The 20,115-nt window shown below is 38.8% G+C and overlaps 2 protein-coding genes across 4 annotated transcripts in view; one reads left to right on the top strand and one right to left on the bottom strand.

The window, feature by feature from the left end:
* Positions 1–392: 392 nt before the first annotated feature.
* On the bottom strand, positions 393–14,949 carry LOC137260959 (2-amino-3-ketobutyrate coenzyme A ligase, mitochondrial-like). 2 transcript variants are annotated; one of them, XM_067798534.1, is made up of 12 exons: positions 14,900–14,949; positions 11,737–11,966; positions 11,135–11,224; positions 9,575–9,794; positions 8,799–8,895; positions 8,310–8,396; positions 7,355–7,437; positions 6,090–6,199; positions 5,648–5,749; positions 5,427–5,505; positions 4,360–4,407; positions 393–4,099 (listed from the first exon to the last, which is right to left on the bottom strand). In XM_067798534.1, the coding sequence occupies exons 1-12, from the start codon at positions 14,916–14,918 to the stop codon at positions 3,990–3,992; spliced, it is 1,275 nt and encodes a 424-aa protein (XP_067654635.1). In that variant the 5' UTR covers positions 14,919–14,949; the 3' UTR covers positions 393–3,989. The 2 variants fall into 2 exon arrangements, with proteins under 2 accessions (XP_067654635.1, XP_067654634.1); XM_067798533.1 differs by having other exon boundaries at positions 3,904–4,099; positions 5,421–5,505.
* Positions 14,950–15,228: 279 nt separating this feature from the next.
* The window catches only part of LOC137260957 (condensin-2 complex subunit D3-L-like), a 38,022-nt gene continuing 33,135 nt past the window's right edge, over positions 15,229–20,115 (top strand). For both annotated transcript variants that reach the window (XM_067798532.1, XM_067798531.1), the window contains exons 1-5: positions 15,229–15,330; positions 17,434–17,598; positions 18,134–18,219; positions 18,580–18,655; positions 19,745–19,822. In XM_067798532.1, the coding sequence (XP_067654633.1) occupies positions 15,267–15,330; positions 17,434–17,598; positions 18,134–18,219; positions 18,580–18,655; positions 19,745–19,822 (469 nt within the window). In that variant the 5' untranslated portion in view covers positions 15,229–15,266. The remainder of the gene's footprint in view (positions 15,331–17,433; positions 17,599–18,133; positions 18,220–18,579; positions 18,656–19,744; positions 19,823–20,115) is intronic.

Below are 20,115 nucleotides of genomic sequence, written 5' to 3'. Positions count from 1 at the left end.
GCTCCAAAGACCTTGGTTTGATTCCCCACATGGGGGCAATGTGTGAAGAACATTCTGGTGTTCCCTACCATGATACTAAGTGAATATTGCTGAAAGCGGCATAAAACCATACTCACTCTCGCTGTTGATCACTGGATTGTCTGGTCGACACTTTAATATGTATAGACTGCCGTCATATAGCTGGAATATTGTGGCATTACACAACCAGCCAAACATAAAACTCTTCAGGTTTTTAATATCACAGTAGCCTTAAGTGATCACGATGAACCAATGGTTGATAGCATGAGCATGATCTCTGCTGCATGGAACATTCTAACATGGAACAATGCTGTTCACACACTGATGAACCAAAAGTCTCTTCAGTGTCTCTTACAACTGCATTAACACATATGTAAGGACAAACTGACTTTATTCTTATAATCTGAATTATTTGTCACTGCCAAATGTAAAATATATATGTATTCATTCAAAATATAGATGCAATTTATCGACAAATGCAATAGTAAGCATAGAGATTTCTGATTAACATGTGCAACAAAGCAATATGGAGAATATGTAAAATAACTCATATCAGACAACATCAGAAAGAGCACAGCAGAAACAATATGGTAAATAATAGCACTAAATGTGAGAATGTATGTCAGTAATGGCTCAATCACCAGGCTAATGTGAGACAGAAATACTTTGATCAATACCATGAGATTCCCATCCAAAGTTTCAGTAATACCAACAGACTGTAAAACAGAATTTGGAATAGTTGTTCAGTTTCTAGGACTTCTGTCCTGCCCAACAACAAAACACATGTGATACAAATGATACCTCTGTTCACTCAGCAGAAAATGGGTACCTGCAGGGATAAGTCATGTGACTATGAATGACCTTGTGCCTCACAGGTAGTTTGGGTTATCTGGGGTAATAATTATAATATGTTGTGCAAGCGCCTAAAGCAGACACTTACTGCTTGACAAGTCTTAGATAAGCCAGCGCGGTGAACACATTTGTGACAAGCAGGCAGGACAAGTCATCTGGACAAATACACATGGTTGCTGCAGGTAGACTGGCGATTAAGCATGTGCAATACATACTGACCATGGCGCGAAATCAATACTGCCATTAACACATGTCTCTTAGAGCGATTTAGTTCAGCAAAACACCACCACAACCTGATTTGCACAAGGAAATTGAACTTTTCAATATCTATATGACAATCTGTTTCCCTCTTGTTTCAAATGGAATGTTCTGGAGGACGCTCCCATATATGAAAATTGCGGTCATTTGTCAGGTCGTGGCTCATTTGATACTTGTCAAGCAGTAGTGCCTGGACTATTTAGCACTATAAGAATACACCTATTATTACCATTAGCAGTAGCCGGCACCACTGCAGTGGTTCTCGTGTATCATAAGATCAAGCTTGGACCACTTGTTTACATAATGAGAGTTGCATACAGATGTTTGACAATTTTTTGTAAGCATTTTTTCATAAGATGACATCATGTCGCCATATTGGATCACATCAAGAAGACAATAACTGACAGATACTGAGATTTCAATATGTATCACTGATTACCAAACAAATTACCCCAACCATCACCAAGAGAAATGAAAATGTAACAAAACATACCTATGGAATGTTGGAGAGCAGAATATTTGATAAAGTTATGGATCTGATCATGAAGTTTACAATATTCCATACGAGGACAAGGCTTGAAGAAATGACAACAGGTATTAAAAAACTTGGTCATATGATCAGCCGATGACAAAGAACCTCCATCATGGGATAAACAAAATGCATCCTTCTGTTTCAGGAGATTTCACAACACCCATTGTGCTGTTTCATGAGATATACAACATCTGTTTTTCTGTCACATTGCTCGTTTAAGAGTTTAGTTACGGTTTCAAAATACTTTATATCCATCAGTCTGGATCAAAATTCTTCACCAGACCTCATATTTCAATGAAATGACATTTCTGATCAAATAAGTGTTTTGATACAAATATATAACAGAAAAAGGTTCCACAAGATGCCAAAACATGACATGAAACACAAAAAACATGTACCCTGCATAATTAACTGGTATTACTCATACACTCTACTATTTGGGTTAATGAGTATACTTATCAACATGATCTAGCTTTTTAATTGCCTCCAATATTAACATCAAACACTGGTAACTTTTATGTTGACAAAATGTTTTTGTTCTCTACATATCTAAAATACATATTCTCTCCTAACTTATGTATCGTATTAACAACAAAGTTGTGAAATACAACCCATATAATTCATACATAATGTTATAAGTGTTGTATATACATGATATAAAGGTACAACAACGTCAGATAAAATATTTATACAACTTTGACAACACAAGCTATGACTTTGTAAACTCTGCAACTGCAACTGCAACTGAGATTCTACATCAGATCATGCCTCCAAAAGAAAAAATCTCAATATCATGATGACACGTCCATGACATATATGGTATCACTTTAACAAAGGATTACTTTGCAGGGATGGCAATTTTCTGCTGATTCACTGACTATATTTCAAATTGATCAACTGAGTTCCCTTGCTGAACACCCCCATTTGATGACACCATGTTCAGTTTTCAGTTGAAAATAGATTTTCCTGTTGCCATCCCTGCCATGTTACATGATCATCATGTATTTCTTTTAACAAACACGTAAAAATTGTACAACAATATTGATTACATAAATTTTTAATAATTCTATAAACACTGCATAGTTGTTGCTGATTATGCAAGAACATGTCAGCAGTTTGATTTGATCATTATCATGAATATACTGTCATGACATCCTTGAAATTCCTGTAGAATTTCTTGCCTTATCTTTCGTATTTCTCATTTTGTTGTCAAAAGAAGTTATTGCATTTCTTTACCAAAACAACCAGTTGGTCTTGTAAATGTAATAATCATATATCGTCAGTTATTACTCTGACCAACCTTTCATACCCAGACAACATGGCTGACAAGCATAGTGCCTAAAGTGTTTGTTTGTCACACCGAAGACTTGAGCTCCATTCACCAAATGGGTACAATGTGTGAAGCAAACTTCTGGTTTTCCACGTCAAAATATAGCTGGAGCAGTGTTAAAAGGGCCTACAATTTTTTTATTAAACAAAATTCTCACAAGTCTGGATACCAGCCTTGCCATGGACTGGACAAGGAGGTTACGCTATTGATGCACTTCTCTTCCTCATAGACAACAGAGATGACTCAATATCGACTTAACGGCACACAAAGTGAGATTACATCAGTATCTGTCATGCAAACAACTGTCATGGCCTTGTAGTCTAATCTCTGCACTCTGCTTCAATAATAGGCAACCACAGGGTTAGCTCCTTGTAAGAATAGGGAGGTTCTGACTTCAGAGCGTTACACATCCATTTTAAAAGAACATGGTGAGGATGCATCTACGGCTAGGCTTGAAAACTGTATTACCTCCCTTTACTGGCTCCACCTTCTTGTAGAAGCCAATCAGATATGCCATTACAACCGAACTTGCAAGATGGCGGCCATAGCCACTTAGGTTTGCTCGCTGTATGACTCAGATTTAGGAAAAAAACACACAGACAAACTGACAGACCTAAACCCTTACAAATATAATAAGAACTCCTTCTACCCCTGTTACAGTACCCCTTCAACAACTGTGTTGCAAAGTTTCTTCAGTTAGGAAAGGAAATGAAAGTGAGTTATGATAGAAGTATTGTGAGTGGTACACTCAACTTCCCAATGTAGACACCCAACAGGATTAAAAGCCAGCAGAGAGGTAATACAATTATCATGCCGAGCCATTGATTCAACCTAGGTACTAGTGGAAATTTATCAGAATGTATACCCTTCAGGATGCATGTATGCTAGGATGCATGTACTGGCAGTATGAAATTATATTGCAGTTGTGAATAGAATGACTGATAGAAACCTTCACCATAGAACATTTGACCAATCCTCTGAGATATGTGTGTGAGACTTTTACTGGACAACATTGAGTTTTCTGCCGATGTCAATGAAAGCATCTACAGCCCTGTCAATGTCTTGCTCGCTGTGTGAGGCAGAAATCTGAACTCGGATCCTTGCCTTTCCTGTGGAAAACACATTCAAATCAACTATTGTAGGATTGTGCATCTATTGTTTGAAGCCAATATAAGCAGTAAACCAAAAGGCTTATACAGTTATATATAGACACTGACGGTATCCATTTATTTCTGTATAACTATACATTTTCAAGAATTCTGAGGTGAAAACATGTTATCTTTACATGTAAAATTATATATTCTATATCCTAAGATGTGCACCTGGTTTGAGGACAAACAAATTGGAAGGCACCAAATTTTGCACTTACCTTTGGGTACAACTGGGAAGCTGAACCCAATGACATAGATTCCTCTATCTACAGAAAAAGAAAAAGAAACCATAAAAATCCGGAATATGTCATACTTAAGACTGAACATGAGTCTGGTGGCTAGCGACATATCTTGAGGATAGAGGGTGTCTAGTGCCTGGTGAACAGTGGCTTGTCTGGTAGATGCTAGTGTGTGTAGTGAGTAATGATGAGTTCCTTGAGTAGTGGTGTGTTTTGTAGCTAGTGATGTGTCTGGTGGAGAGCTGCATGTCTGGTGGAATTTTGTGTGTCTAGCAGTCAGGGCTGAGTACAGCAGACAGTGATATGTTTGGTGGATAGTGATGTGTCTAGTGGATAATGATGTGTCTGATGGATAGTGATGTGTCTAATGGAGAGTGGTGTGTGTCTAGTAGATGGTGATGTGTATGATGGATAGTGATGTCTGATGAAGAGAGATGTTTGTCTAGTGGACTGTCTTATGGACTGTGATGTGTCTGATGGAGAGCAGTGTGTGTCTAGTGGATAGCCTGATGGATTGTGATGTGTCTGATGGAGAGTAGTGTGTGTCTAGTGGATGGTGATGTGTCTGATGGAGAGTAGTGTGTGTCTAGTGGATAGCCTGATGGATAGTGATGTGTCTTATGGAGAGTAGTGTGTGTCTAATGGATAGCCTGATGGATAGTGATGTCTGATGAAGAATGCTGTGTCTAGCTAACAGTCTGATGGATAGTGATGTGTCTGTTGAAGAATGCTGTGTGTCTAGTGATAGTCTGATGGATAGTGATGTGGAGAGTGGTGTGTGTCTAGTGGATGGTGATGTGTCTGAGGGATTGTAATATATCTGATGGAGAGTGGTGTGTGTCTAGTGGATGGTGATGTGTCTGAGGGATAGTGATGTGTCTGATGGAGAGTGGTGTGTGTCTAGTGGATGGTGATGTGTCTGATGGATTGTAATATATCTGATGGAGAGTGGTGTGTGTCTAGTGGATGGTGATGTGTCTAGTGGATAATGATGTGTGTCTTGTGCATAGAAGATAGTGTTACAGGTATGTGGGAGTCACCCTTACCCAGCATCTGATCAGCAAAGTTACTGGCCAATCTGGCATCACCAAGCATCACTGGGCAGATGGGATGCTCTGGGTCTCCCTGAGGAAAACAAAAGCATCAGTAAAGACATAGTTTCCTGATCATGAACACTATCAAGAAAAACCTATGGTAATTAGTATGCTTGTATATGAAAGTGATAAGACAATGCATCAAGATGAGAGTGAGGTTGAGTTCTACATACAGCGACATTGAATCCTGCATCTATCATCCTGGATCGGAACCTGTTGGTGTTGGTCAGTACTTTCTGTGGGAGATCAGTGTTAGCCATGATCAGATCCAAAGCCTGTAAGGGAACACACTCATGAATTGTTTAGGAAAACTCAACTCAATTCAAACGTCCATTAGAACCTGTTCCCCTTCCCTTTATACTGTATGTAGCATGAAGAACTCGACAACATCATGCTTGTAACATCAGCATGGAAGTTGAAAGATCTTAGAAGCCCTTCCCTGTTGCACCCAATAAATCATATGGAGCATGTAACACTTTACAACATCATGCCTGTAGCGCCAAGATACTCATCTTGTGACACCCAAACATACCTTCCATGTAACACCCTAGAACACTGTGCTTTTAACATAAAGGAAATTATTCCCATAACACCCTTGACCCTCGACCTTCTCACCTTGCTGGCACAGGCCACTACTGGTGGTGGTAGAGTGTTGGAGAACAGGTAAGGTCGTGACCTCTGGCGCAGGAGGTCAATCAGCTGCTTTGGACCCGTAGTGTAGCCACCTGGAGATACAGAACTGCATTGTCAGCGCTAATGATTGTTACTGGTTGCAGTTATACTCTGTACTTTCACATCCGTCACGTGTCCTCCTAGTAGTCCTACACAGCTGCACAGCCATGATATGTGTGCCTTCCCATCACTGCTTAGCCACTATATGTGCCCCCACCCAGCTGCTCATCCACTGTTTCCCCCACCCAGCTGCTCATCCATTGTTCCCCCCACCAGCTGCTCATCCATTGTTCACCCCACCAGCTGCTCATCCATTGTGTCCCCCACCAGCTGCTCATCCATTGTTCCCTCACCAGCTGCTCATCCACTGTTTCCCTCACCAGCTGCTCATCCATTGTTTCCCCCACCAGCTGCTCATCCATTGTTCCCCCACCAGCTGCTCATCCATTGTTCCCCCCCACCAGCTGCTCATCCACTGTTTCCCCCACCAGCTGCTCATCCATTGTTCCCCCCCACCAGCTGCTCATCCATTGTTCCCCCACCAGCTGCTCATCCACTGTTTCCCTCACCAGCTGCTCATCCATTGTTTCCCCCACCAGCTGCTCATCCATTGTTTCCCCCACCAGCTGCTCATCCATTGTTCCCCCCCACCAGCTGCTCATCCACTGTTTCCCCCACCAGCTGCTCATCCATTGTTCCCCCCCACCAGCTGCTCATCCACTGTTTCCCCCACCCATCTGCTCATCCATTGTTCCCCCACCAGCTGCTCATCCACTGTTTCCCCCCCCAGCTGCTCATCCATTGTTTCCCCCACCAGCTGCTCATCCATTGTTCCCCCACCAGCTGCTCATCCTCTGTTTCCCCCACCAGCTGCTCATCCATTGTTTCCCCCACCAGCTGCTCATCCATTGTTTCCCCCACCAGCTGCTCATCCATTGTTTCCCCCACCAGCTGCTCATCCATTGTTTCCCCCACCAGCTGCTCAGCCATTGTTTCCTCCACCAGCTGCTCATCCACTGTTTCCCCCACCCAGGTACTCATCCACTGTTTCCCCCACCAGCTGCTCAGCCATTGTTTCCCCCACAAGAATACACTGCAATCTGTAAACCCCTGCATACTAACAACATGCGTAACCTCTGTACACACAAAAACGGCTTACATACTAAAGACCAGTAAAATGTTTATATACACCCCAAAGACACCCCTACCTGCTGCTCCTCCAAGAGCTTTGCCCAGAGTGGAGTTGATTATGTCGACTCGGTTGTTCAGATTGAAATACTCCTCTGTACCTCTGTGTAGAGAAGCAGCACTGTCAGTCAATGGCACATCGTGTACACATGACAGGCGTATTAAGTGAAGCATTTGACCATAAATTACTCAATAACTGTAACAACTCATTTAAAACCCTAGTGAGGCTGACTGAAGTCCCCGAAACCAGTTATTACAGATTGAGGACATTAAACATTAAAAAATAACAAAAAAACCAAACAAACCAGTTACTGAAGCTAAAATATTGCTGATGAGGAACGTTGTTCATCACTATTTTCAGGAATTAAACTTGAATAAAACGATCTCATTCAGTTAGAGTGTGGTTATTGAATGAGTTTCATTTTATGGCTCCTTTAAGCCAGACCAATTTTATATCTTGTTTTACGGATCCGCTGTCCATATTTTTTCAAGAATATGAAAAAACAAAACAAACTAATTTTCCCCCTCAAAAAATAGAATCCTATTGTTTTTATTCACTAAAGATGTAAACTCACAAGAAAATACTTTTTTAGGTTGTTGTTTTACCCATATTCACTTAATAAATTGCCAAAAGTAATATACTTTAAAGGAATATTACTTTGATTGGAAGTTATATTTCTATTTTTTTCCCTCCTGCCTATAGGTTTTCAGAGGACAAAAATCCATAAAACAAGAAATAAAATTGGTCTGGCCTCAGCAATAATCCGCAATATCACAGCAGGGGGACACCAGAAGTGGGCTTCACACATTGTAACTATGTGGGAAATCCAACCAAAGGTCTTAAGTGTGGCAAGCGAACGTTTTAACCACAAGGCTACCCCCCAGCCCGAGTGGATGGTTGAAATGTGACATTTAAGGTGTTGAATAAGCATGATAGCTATATCATCACAACATTTACATATTAAGTATTCTCACCTGCCCGTCTTACCGAAGAAGCCAGTGGCATGGCATTCATCCACAAACACCATGGCCTTGTACTTGTCAGCAAGGTCACAGATGTCTCTGTACATGGTAGTTAAAGAGTTCGTGAGAAGACACAAAGACATGAAATTCAGAATCTCACTAAATCGGTAAACTGGTGACATGGATCAGACAGCAAGTTCCTAACTGGGGAGGAAGGACACCATGTATTATGAAGATGAAATCATTTGTGTCATACAATGCCACACCCATCAATGTTAAGTGGACTATTTTTTTAAAATGAACATGCTTATAATGAACTTACAGATATATAAAAACAGTTTTGAAAAAGAAATTCATCCCATAGTCTTGCCTTGTACTTAAAATTGAGATCATTGAGAGTGATCATTTGATCCATTTTTCTGTCTTCTATAACAAGCACAGACTGCCAGGGATTTTGACCTGGAACCTCCAGGGGTGTGTCTTACAAACAGCGCTACTTACGGCAGCGGTGCGACATTTCCGTCCATGCTGAAGACACCGTCAGTAATTATTAACCGTTGGCGAAGATTCTGTGTGTCTTGAAGATGGCTCTCAAGGTCTGAATAAGACAATTTGTTTTGTCATTAAATGCACATTCCAGCAATATGTCTGCTGAGCCTGAGCCTGAGCCTGATCCAGACTAAATAGTGACTGACATCATGAGTACTGATACACACAATTGAGATAAGACGATATACAGCAAGCCTGACCATCATTTCTATTTAGTCTCCCCTTTCGACATGCACTGGTAACTGCGAACCTATTCCAACCTGAAATCTCTGTTTTATCCAGAAGAACACTACAACCTCTTCATCGCCACTATCTTCAGTACAATCTCCAGTCACTTCTACAAAACCATAATATTAGTAACATCTATCGCCTGCGAGGATCCGGATTAAAATTGGTCTTTAACAACTCGCTCTTGTCGTAAAAGGATCTGGTGGTCAGACAGCTGATTTGATTGACACATGGCAAGGTATAAATATGGCATAGATTGATGATCATACAGTTGATCATTGGACAGTCTGGTGTAGACTCAGTTATCTACAGACCACCAACATAGAGCTCAAAGATAGCTGAGTTCAGTTTTAAACAGGAGACAAAGCTACAACTATACTGACATGAACTGAAAATTTTCAGTCCAATTAGAAAATTGTTTACTGACGTTTGCTTCAGCCTGAACTTACTTCTGAACATGCCCATATAAATCCCAGGATGAACTTAATAACAGCCCCTACCCTTGAGGTCTCTGTGCTTGTAACGATATCTCTGTGCCTTACAAAGGCGGATGCCGTCGATGATGGAGGCATGATTCAGTTCGTCTGAAATGGCAGCATCTTCAGGCGACAACAACACCTCAAAGATGCCGGCATTGGCATCAAAACAGCTGATGTACAAAATGGCATCCTCTTTGCCATGGAACTTTGCAATCTTAGCTTCAAGGTCCTTGTGAATATCCTGGAAGGAGTCAACATCATAGTAACCATGGTAACAGTGTTCAATCAAAATACAGTTGAACCACATTTATCGGGATCTTTTGGTTTCACTCGAAAATCATCTGGATAGCGAGATGTCCGATTAACTGGATTAAACAGGCAAACATAGAAATTAAGTGAAAGTAAAAAGTGAAAATTTTTTTATGTATGTCTATCAATAAATCAATTGTCAATAGTAATAACAGTGAATCATCATAACGCGTAAGTATGCTGATAATACATGAAAGGTGGAAAGCAGGTTAAAAGTTTTCAGGTTGTCTCAGATATAAGCAATATTGTGGCATGTGAAGCTTTGGGTGTTAAGTTAGATAAAAAATGTAAATCCATGACAAAAAGCCACTATTTGGCCAAATGCATCTTCTTTTTTTAATGTTAAAGATGCATTTCTTGCCCTGAAAACATATGACATTGCATTGAATTCATGCTGTCTGCAGAAAGCAAACTTCCTGATGGGATCACATGACTAAGATCATGTAGCAGGTTATTTTTAACCTGCATTGTGATAGATAATAGGGGTCGATCCATATGTTATTTACGGTACAATTACAGTGTAGTTAACCATAATCCTACTTAACATGTGTTTTCGTAACTGATGATATGTTCTCACACCCGCCAAATCTTAATTAACAATCTGTGATATGCGTCCCTAGTGTTTTGATGAGTAATTAATCAATTCACATCAAATGCCTTCCACTAGATTAAGAATGAAATCACTTAGACACTATTGACGTGACACATACACATGCATGTGTTCACAGATCTTTCTGTCTGGATAACAGGATCATTTTTCAATGGAAATCTATCGGAATGGTCTAAAAATTTGCCATCTGGTTCCGGAAGCACAGGGTCCGGTTATGCGAGTACAATTACTGAAACTAAGGTTTGCTTCACATAAAAATCATGTGGAAGACATTGTTTCTAGATATGCAGGGTCCAAGTAAACAGGGTTCAACTGTATATACAATCCAAGATAAGGCTTGTAGAAATAACGTTCTTGCTCTGTATGCCTCCTCCACTAATATCTTCATTCATGTTCAAAAAACACCTTCTCTACTAATTAATGCAATCACTTATAGTATGTCCCTCATGCAAGTCATTGTGTGTCAGATCTGCAGAGGTACCGTGTGGCCATGACAAGGGTTCTTTAAAGGCTCCCTGGAACATAAAGTCACCTGGCAAATATGATTCAGGACTATGGAGTAAGAAAATTAAAAAAAAAAACAGTCTCCCAGCACTTCTGCAGTTTGTGAAAAAGAATCTATTTCAGCGGATCTCAACCCCTGAGTAAGATATTACACCTACCTGAGTTCCACATATGAATCGGACAGAGCTGAGACCAGCACCATGGGTCTCCAGGGCTTTCTTGCCAGCTTCAATGACCTCTGGGTGACCCTTGAAGGCAAACAAAATAATGAGAAGTGGTTCCTCAACATGAATGCATGTTTTTCACTCTTCTAGTAAATCGTATTTTCACTAATCAGCAGAGTTTCATTCTACAGAAACAAAAGTAAAAATCACATGACTCCAATTCCTCAAGCAACATCATTGAAAATGAGAAAAAACAGGTTGCTAATTATCTCACAAATCTTGGCCAACATGAAATTGATGAATGACTTGTTTTTATGATTTTGTTTGCTTGTGTGTAGATAAACGAATTTATACCAAACAATCCAGTGATCAACAGCAGGAGCATTGATGATGATAACAAATGTTAACCAAGTCAGCAAGCTTGACTATGTGGGTTGCAAAACACCAATTCTATCCGGGATCTTAACAGGTCTCTTTCTATGAGTGTGCTGTGCATAAACCACTGTATACATGTGTGTACAAGAGGTTAGCTTTAATAATATCCTGTCAACATTGCAGACATAATGATCGTGGCAAAGCAACTGTTTTCCACTCACCGAAAGTCCTAAGTAATTATTGGCACAGAAGTTGAGGATACTACTTGACTGGCCCTGAACCTGGATGGCAGATCCCTGACGAGAAGTGATGACTCGCTCAGATTTCCATGTACCTGCATCCCTGATACCTTCCAACTCTTGCTCTAATAGGTCTCTGGTAGCAGACAAAGTTGCAGTGCCACGTCTAATCACACGAGTCCTTTGTACAACGGAGCTAACTCCTGTCAAACCTAAGAAAAATAATTATATGGAACAATTGATTTATCATCATAAATGACAAAATGTTAGGCAATGTTACCACAACAAAATCCATGTAGGGAGACCGGGGGCATTAAGACAAAATGTTTTTGATTCAGCCTATCTCCCTTTTAAAATGGATTCACAAAAAAATTAACACATCTTCTAATCAACACTTTAACAACCCACCAAACATTTATTTCACAAACATGAAATTAACTGGGCCAGAGTGATTTAAAAAAATACTCAAAAAATGTCCTAATGCGCCCCACCGTGGGGTTCATTGAGACATACAGTTGGGTGGATTCGGAGAATCTTTAACAAAATGACGAATATATCTTCACAAGCAAATAAATGATTCTAAATATATATCTTAGAATATAATTAGAAGTTCTGTTTCAAACCTTAACTTAAAAAACAAGTTTTTTTTACAGAATCATCCCTTCAAACAACTAATTAAACTTCAATAACTTGATAACACGAGAAATATTCACACAATCATGTCTGATGAGGACAAGATGAGCTCAAAATACCTTGCCTTATCTAACTAAACTTCAGCAAAAATCTCAGTCTAATATCCTTTTCAGAATGTGACAGCACTGAACAATAACCTGCTGGTAGAAAGGAATTCCTGTCACATTATGTCTCCATAAATTCAATATTAACAGTAAATCCACACATCCACAAACAAGAATAGAAAATATTAATAAAAACTGATCTTGCAGATGTACTCTGACCTAAAAAATACTTGAACAAAACAGAGCAATTCTGTCATATGGTCAGATCAGAAGTAGTCAGTGGGATCAATATCGAAACTCAGTTGCTCTAAAGAACAGGCTGTTCCTCCAACAGAGAGCTGTTTAAGAGGTTCAGCGACAACATCTTCAATGGCAACAGACCCGTGAAGGTCCGGGCTAGGATAGGCCTTCAACAACCCATGCTTGTCATAAAAGGCGACTATGCTTATCATAAGAGGGGACTAATGGGATCGGGTGGCCAGGCTCGCTGACTTGGTTGACACGATCGGTTCCCACTTGTGCAGATCGCTGCTCATGCTGTTGAGTACTGAATTGTCTGGTCTAGACTCAATTATTTACAGACTGCTGCCATATAACTGGAATATTGAATAGTGCAGTGTAAAATTAAACTCACTCACTTCAATGGCAACAATGTCAGTGTCCTCCTTCTCTAGGAACATAAACTGGACGTTCTTGCTTTTCAATTCAGAAAAATGATGACACACCAGTCATGTAAACAAAATTACATCCATATATTTGTGGTGCATTGGGACATGTCCCCATACTTTTAATTAATCATTGTTTTGATTAAAACTCATACATCAACTGAATGGTGAAACACTTGGGTAGATAGAGCTTCAACATAAGGTGTGAGAATTTTACAATGAAGTTCAAAAATCATGTTTTACTAATCAAACTTCTGTTAACCATGCTGCGTCCACATGTGCTACAAAAAGTGCCAGGATGCATGATGTCACTTCCTTTAGGTTATAAATACTGTGGGGGGTTTTAGGGGGTGTCTCATTGCACCCTGTGTCCTAATGCACCCCGGTCTCCCCAGGTAAATGATCCACAAAACTATCTCTATTATCTCACTCAAAAAATACATATTTAACATGTCTTTTAGCATGATAAGGTCTATTCTGGTTTGCCCTGTCTTACAATTCTGGGATGCAAGAGGCCCCGAAAAATTAATTTCAAAACTTTTTGCAAGACAGATGAGGATCTGATAAATTAATGGAGCAGTGTAGTGAAGTATACTGTAGTGTAAGATTTGATAAGCATTTTACTGTCCGGAATTTCAATATTAACATTTCAATGTTTGTGAGGATACAGAAATTTGCACACTGTGACTGAGATATGACATAAACATTTTTATAAAATGTATATTCTTTAAAAATGATCTGCTAAAATCTATTACTGGGGCTTGTTAATGGTTTGGCTACCATTAAAAAATAAACTGACAGACTGAACACCTACAATATCCATAATTTCTACTTTATTACATTCAATGACAGTTTGAAGTTGATTCTTATACACTTTTATTAAGCTAGAGCAATGAAGTGCCACAAAGTAATTAGTCACCATAATAAATTAGTGACATTCATATGCAGAGTATGTTATGATATGCAGCAAGATGTGATTTAATTAATAACTGAAACTTGTAACGGATACCAAGCAACACACAAAGAGTTGGATAAAGCCATATAGTAACTCTCTGAATAACAAATAGTCCACAGGTAGGTAGGTGGGACGTGGCCGGCAGATGGGGATGAGAAAGTGATATGGGGTGATTGAGTTTGCTTGGGGTTTTTGTAGCCCCCTTTAGCAATATTCAAGCAATATCACAGCAGGGAACATCATTAAAATTAATGGGCTTATCAGACGGTACCTATGATGGGAATAGAACCCGAGTCTTCAATGTGATGTGCGAACTCTTATAACATTAGGTTACGCCACCGCCACAAGTCCAGAGGTAACAGTACGAGAATATATATTTAATTGAGAAAGTGTTATCACAGATGTACAAGTACGTATAACGAAGTACGGATCGATGAAACACTTGAAGTTGAAAATGGTACTAATTGACTATGTATGTGTCGACGGATTTCTGGTTAAAACAGCAGAGTACTTTAAGTCATTCCATTCGCCCAGCTCCGTAAACTGTGACATGACATTATTATGCAACTCATTTGGCATTTTCATGGTTAAAACACGTCAATTCATTTCAACATTTGCACTTCACTTCACTCAGTCGAAATATTGAATCAAGATTACTACATATCGGGAATTTAGGTCAAACATCGAGACGTCGTCTTATCTTTGGAAATTTATCTTTCAGGTGCCATAGCATAATGCATTAGAAAACCTGAATCTTTAACAGAACAGAACTTTCACGCTCGTCATACCTTTTCTCAACACCTCCATGTTGTTGCCACAAGACGATGACCTCGCGAGGACCCAGTCCGATCGGTCGAGCCAATGGATGTCGAAGGTGTGTCCCCAGCAGCCAATCATTACTTTCCTTCGTTTCGATTTAGATTTTACCTAACAAGTGCCTGTTTTCAAACAAACATGCTATTTTTGCTTTAAAAAATCCTTTTAATTCCAGCTGTGTTTAAGTCACAATACATAATGGTATTGATGGTTGTCGAATTCATATGAAACACAAGCTTTACACCAGGGATATCATTTATGTTATGTAATAAATTCATTTTCGTATTTATCTTGGTTTGGTATAGGCGGAAGTGGACGAAATAGCGGCAAAATTGAAAAATGGCGGATATAGAGCGGACAGTGGAAGTCGCCTCTGCGCTTCCAATTTCCCTGGTTTCCGAAGGTAATAAGCAATGTATCTCCTCGAAAACCTTTGGAAACGATGTACTTTGCATGAACTTTATCCCCCATGTCGGTTCATATTCTTAAGACAGAATTCCATATATATTTTTTCTCTCAAACTGATGACAGCTTGTTTGTTGACAAATATTCATATCATATTGACTCATTGACAAGACGTTCGCTGATCGTTGCTGATATGATGGAGATGTTTTATCGTCAGACCTAGCATACAAACGGTGAACAAATCATCAAAGCTGAAAAGAATTTAAAAACCGAGCAACATTATGTTTTCATTGGAGGAGTTCAGCTAGCTAAACTATCATCAGAGATGGACACATGATGATGAACTTGCTCAACTTCAACCACAAGGGATGGACATCAGTGTACGCTTGTTGGACCCAGGACGTATTATTTTCAACAATACAAGCCCCTGTGACATCAGCTATGAACTGTGTATCAGGAAGATTTTATCATTCTGCAATTTTATCATTTCCATGTTCTTTAAAATATTCCATACATCCAAATATGTTTACATCGTTTAACAAAAAAAACCCATAATAATTAAATAAATAAAGAAAGAAAGAACGCTTAAATTATGGCACAGACATAGGGCCATCTTTCTTCTTGTAAGTCTCAAGATGTTGCCATCCTTTGAACTTGAAACACAAAACCGTCCCCTAATCAGTGGATTGAGTTTAGACTCGTTCACTTTATCATGTTTATGGTTTAAGTCAAATTGACATGCAGATATGCAATTCAGAGACAGTGATCAAAGTTTTAAGCCACCAAAATATATTAATGCTGAATGTGACGCAGTGAATACTTTTTTTTACAAAACTAAAGAGAAACAGTTATCAGCCCTATCTAGATAAATATTATGGATTGGGGGGTTTTTTTTTGCTTTTTGTATAACTTTGTGTCCAGAATTCCATTGTCTATAAAACTTCTCACAACAGCGAGTAGGCATCTGCCCTACTGATGAAACTGCTTGTGTGCTCTGATTGCACATACCCTCCCCCAATTTAGTGCAAGCAGTGCTATTGTAAAAATCACCAGAACGTCAAATTCAGCTCTCTTTACATTATACGACACACATTTCAGAATCATGGTAATCTGATAATTTATCATGTCTATGTCGAAACTTTTTTGACATGGAGAAAACGGAGTTAGTGCCAAGTGGGTATGTGACAATTCAGTCATTTGATATATCTTATGCCAAGCCAAAAGCGAAGGTACCCACTTTAAATCATTTTGTTTTCAGTTTGCTTGCATTTGCTTGACATTGCAAGGGAAATGTTTTTGTAGCTTTCTGAATGAGTAGAACCTGTGTAAAAAATATTAACAGGTGAAAATCATAATAATGTATAGCTATTGTTCTGCAACTAAATCCATGTTGGTTACAAAATGTTTTCAGAATTTGCTTCTTTAGACACCAAGAATATATTTCAGCTGTGCCTTTAGGCCAAACCAATTTTATTTCTTGTTTTTTTTATATGCCTGTCGTATTTTTTCAAGAATGAGAAAAAAATTAAAAATTACTTTTCCCCGCTAAAAATAAAATCCAGATGTTTTTATTGGCTAAAAATGTAAACTTAGAAGAAATACCTTTTAGGTTGTGTTTTGACCCATATTCATTTCATAAATTGCCAAAATTAAAATACTTTGAGCTTTTAGAAGGAATATTACTTTGATTGGAAATTTTATTTATTTATTTATTTTTTTTTCCCCTGCCTTTAGATTTTCCAAGGACAAAATTCCGTAAATACTAAAACAAGAAATAAAATTGGTCTGGCCTTATCCTTTGGGATATAGTGAAATGGGCTGAAGGAAAAAGGGGACAAGAAGTGCCAGTTCAAATTGGCCTTGGTCATCTCTTTGCATTTAATATCTTTAAATATAGTTCTCAATCTGAAGTTCTCAGGCACTGAATTCTTATTTTTTACTTTTGATTTCGGTCCATTTGACTTTTGGTCCTGTCACTTTTGTCCTTCAGGCCTTTTGACTGCACCATTAAGTTCATTTTTATGATTTCAACCATGCCCCTGGCACTGATCTGATGATTCAAAGCATCTTAAACTGTATATGCCTCACAAACTCATTCTAGACTGGGTGAAGAGTGTGTGGGACAATGACTTCACCGAGATTGAAGCCCTACCAGAGGACATCCGGGAAGATTTCCAGTCCAACAGCTATTTCACTACCCAGTTGGAGGAGTTTAAATCACTTCTGTCTGACTGGCTGGTGCAGAAAGAAGTCAACACAGGAGAAGGTAAGACTTTGATAGGATTGTCCATTGAGCATATGAACTCATCACCCATATTGATTGTACTAAACCAAGAGCCTTTCTGACATATAATACAAGTGCTTATAACTGATAACTTGGTTTTCTCACCGTTTTTCACCGTCTCGCGTGCACGTTATGTCTCTGACTGGTTATGTATTATCTTCTGTAATTATATTTCTTTGTACATTATTATCACTTCAGCATATCTGAGCCTGGCTAAACAGGCTAAATGGGCTATAATATTAATTTCTTTTATGTTGCCCATCATGAAGGGTTCAATTCCCAGCATGTGCAAAATGCATGAAGCCCATTTCTGGGGTTCCCTAACATGATATTGCTGGAATATTGCTAAAGGTGGAATTAAACCATAAAAACTCAATTTCATCCTTACCACATTATTCGTTTGAGAAATAGTTTTTCTGTTAATAGTGAGGATTGTTATAAGCACATTATCTGACTTGTACATTCTTAGAGATTTTTTTGTGACATCAGATACAACTCAAAATGCCCAAACTTTCAGGTTTCTGGACTGTGCTGGTGGAGAATGACGTGTCCGTGAAGGCCATCATTGCTGTGTTGGGATATCTCATAGAGAGCGGCTGTAAGGTAGGAGTCAACTGGTGACTAGTTGGGGTATATTCTTCAAATAACTGATTCTCCAAACTTTTGACATTTGAAGCTTTCTCCACAACAATCCACTTTGACTTTCTTGATGTTTCATGTATTGGTTTGTCAACGTTTTATTTGGCATCTAAAACAACTTTTTCAGAAATTACATGGTATTTTGAAACCTTTTAGTTTTAATATTGAGCTATCTATCATGTATGTTGTGGTATATGAATCTAGGAACTACCTGAAATTTTAACATTTTTGCATGTTTAGTGTTAGGATGATTAGGGTTACTGGATCTGTAACTGTGATCATAATTCAAACGGTCATCATGTCATCTGTTGTCTCCACATGCAGTTAACATCCGATTCTGGACAGAGAGAAGCAGCCATCTTGTCAGCTGCCACCTATTTCAAGCTTGTCACTGTGCCAGGTAAGCACAAGTCACTATTGTCTTTACACTTCAGCTCTGTTCATCAAAACCTGAACCTTTGTAGAGCATTGTGACCATAAACAGCCACAACCATCATCATGTTTGTATCTCTGTGACAGTATGATTGCCTTCTAACTTGGGTTTATACATTTCAGGGGTGGATATAACATAAAGATTCCTACCGTACTCTGGTACAGTTGCACATGTCAAATCAATTGTCCTGACAATTATTCCATTATACCAGCCAAATTTCTTGTTGATTTTTATTTTTAATAAGAAACAGTTAACGTTGGAAAGTCAACTGGACACTGGTACACCGTCACATACAAATTTGCTTGCCCGGAAGTAAAAAAAAACAGTGAACTGGGACGTCAGGCACTGAGTTATTTTCACCCCTGCATTTGCAAAGCCCATTTCTGATGACCCGTTCTGTAATACTGCTGGGATATAGTTAAAAGCGATGTAAACTTGAGTTTGTCCACTCATTATACATTTGTGATGGACAAGTAGTCTGAAGATGGAAAATGTGTCAGCAGTCAGAAGAGAAGGACTGGTTTATTGACATGGTTAATTACAAAATGCTGTCATGTACATGACATAGCTAGTGCCTTGTCAAACATTGTGAAACAAAACCTGGAAATTTTTGGTGTAATCACTTTCCAAGATTTACATGGTCTTTGAATTTTCATGGCCTTCATAGTACTTGGCATGCATATTTTAGCATTAAGTGTGTTCAGGAACTTCTAAAGCATGTTATAATTGATAAAAATCCTTTGAATTTTGTCTTTAATTTGGAATAATGACTTGGGAAAGTGCTTTGTTTGGTTTGTAATGGTCATGTGGAAATATTTTGATATGTTTATTTAATTCCTGTTATGCCAAAAGTGCGTTTTTGTTCAAGTTATACACTTTGATTTAATTTATGAGAATAGATTTGTTTTGGTTATAGTCATTAAAGGAAATCATACTGATGTAGATCAACAAGACTTTCACATCAGTTTTCAGTTTGAACTGGTAACTGGAGGTACAGGTTGTGTTCCAACGTCCATGCAGTAGTGATACAAACAGAAATTCTATTTCTTTTACCAGGAAGTGGTGCCTTCAAGGTGTACAGTCCAGAGCTCTTCATCAAAGCTGTGGATGTCTTCAAACTCTGGAATAAACTTGGTTAGTATTGTGTCCACTGTATGTACTTAGCTGGAATATTGCTCAGTGTGGCATTGAACAACAAACAAAGAAACCTAGTCTTTCTGTTCAACTGACCCTCTTCACATAAGTATGACCCATTTGCGTCGATCAATGCTAATGCTGTTGATCTCTAGATTTTCTGCTCGGGACTTGAATCAGGGGTTCAACGTTATTATCATTGGAAAATTTAATGTCTACATTTGAAGCAGATATGAAATGAAATCCAAGTTTATTTGCAGTTTGAAACTGTAAGCAGAAATTATCTAGTAGCC

Source organism: Haliotis asinina, chromosome 14, assembly GCF_037392515.1.
Source record: "Haliotis asinina isolate JCU_RB_2024 chromosome 14, JCU_Hal_asi_v2, whole genome shotgun sequence".
NCBI lineage: Eukaryota > Metazoa > Mollusca > Gastropoda > Lepetellida > Haliotidae > Haliotis > Haliotis asinina.
This window is presented reverse-complemented; position numbering and strand designations above follow the sequence as displayed.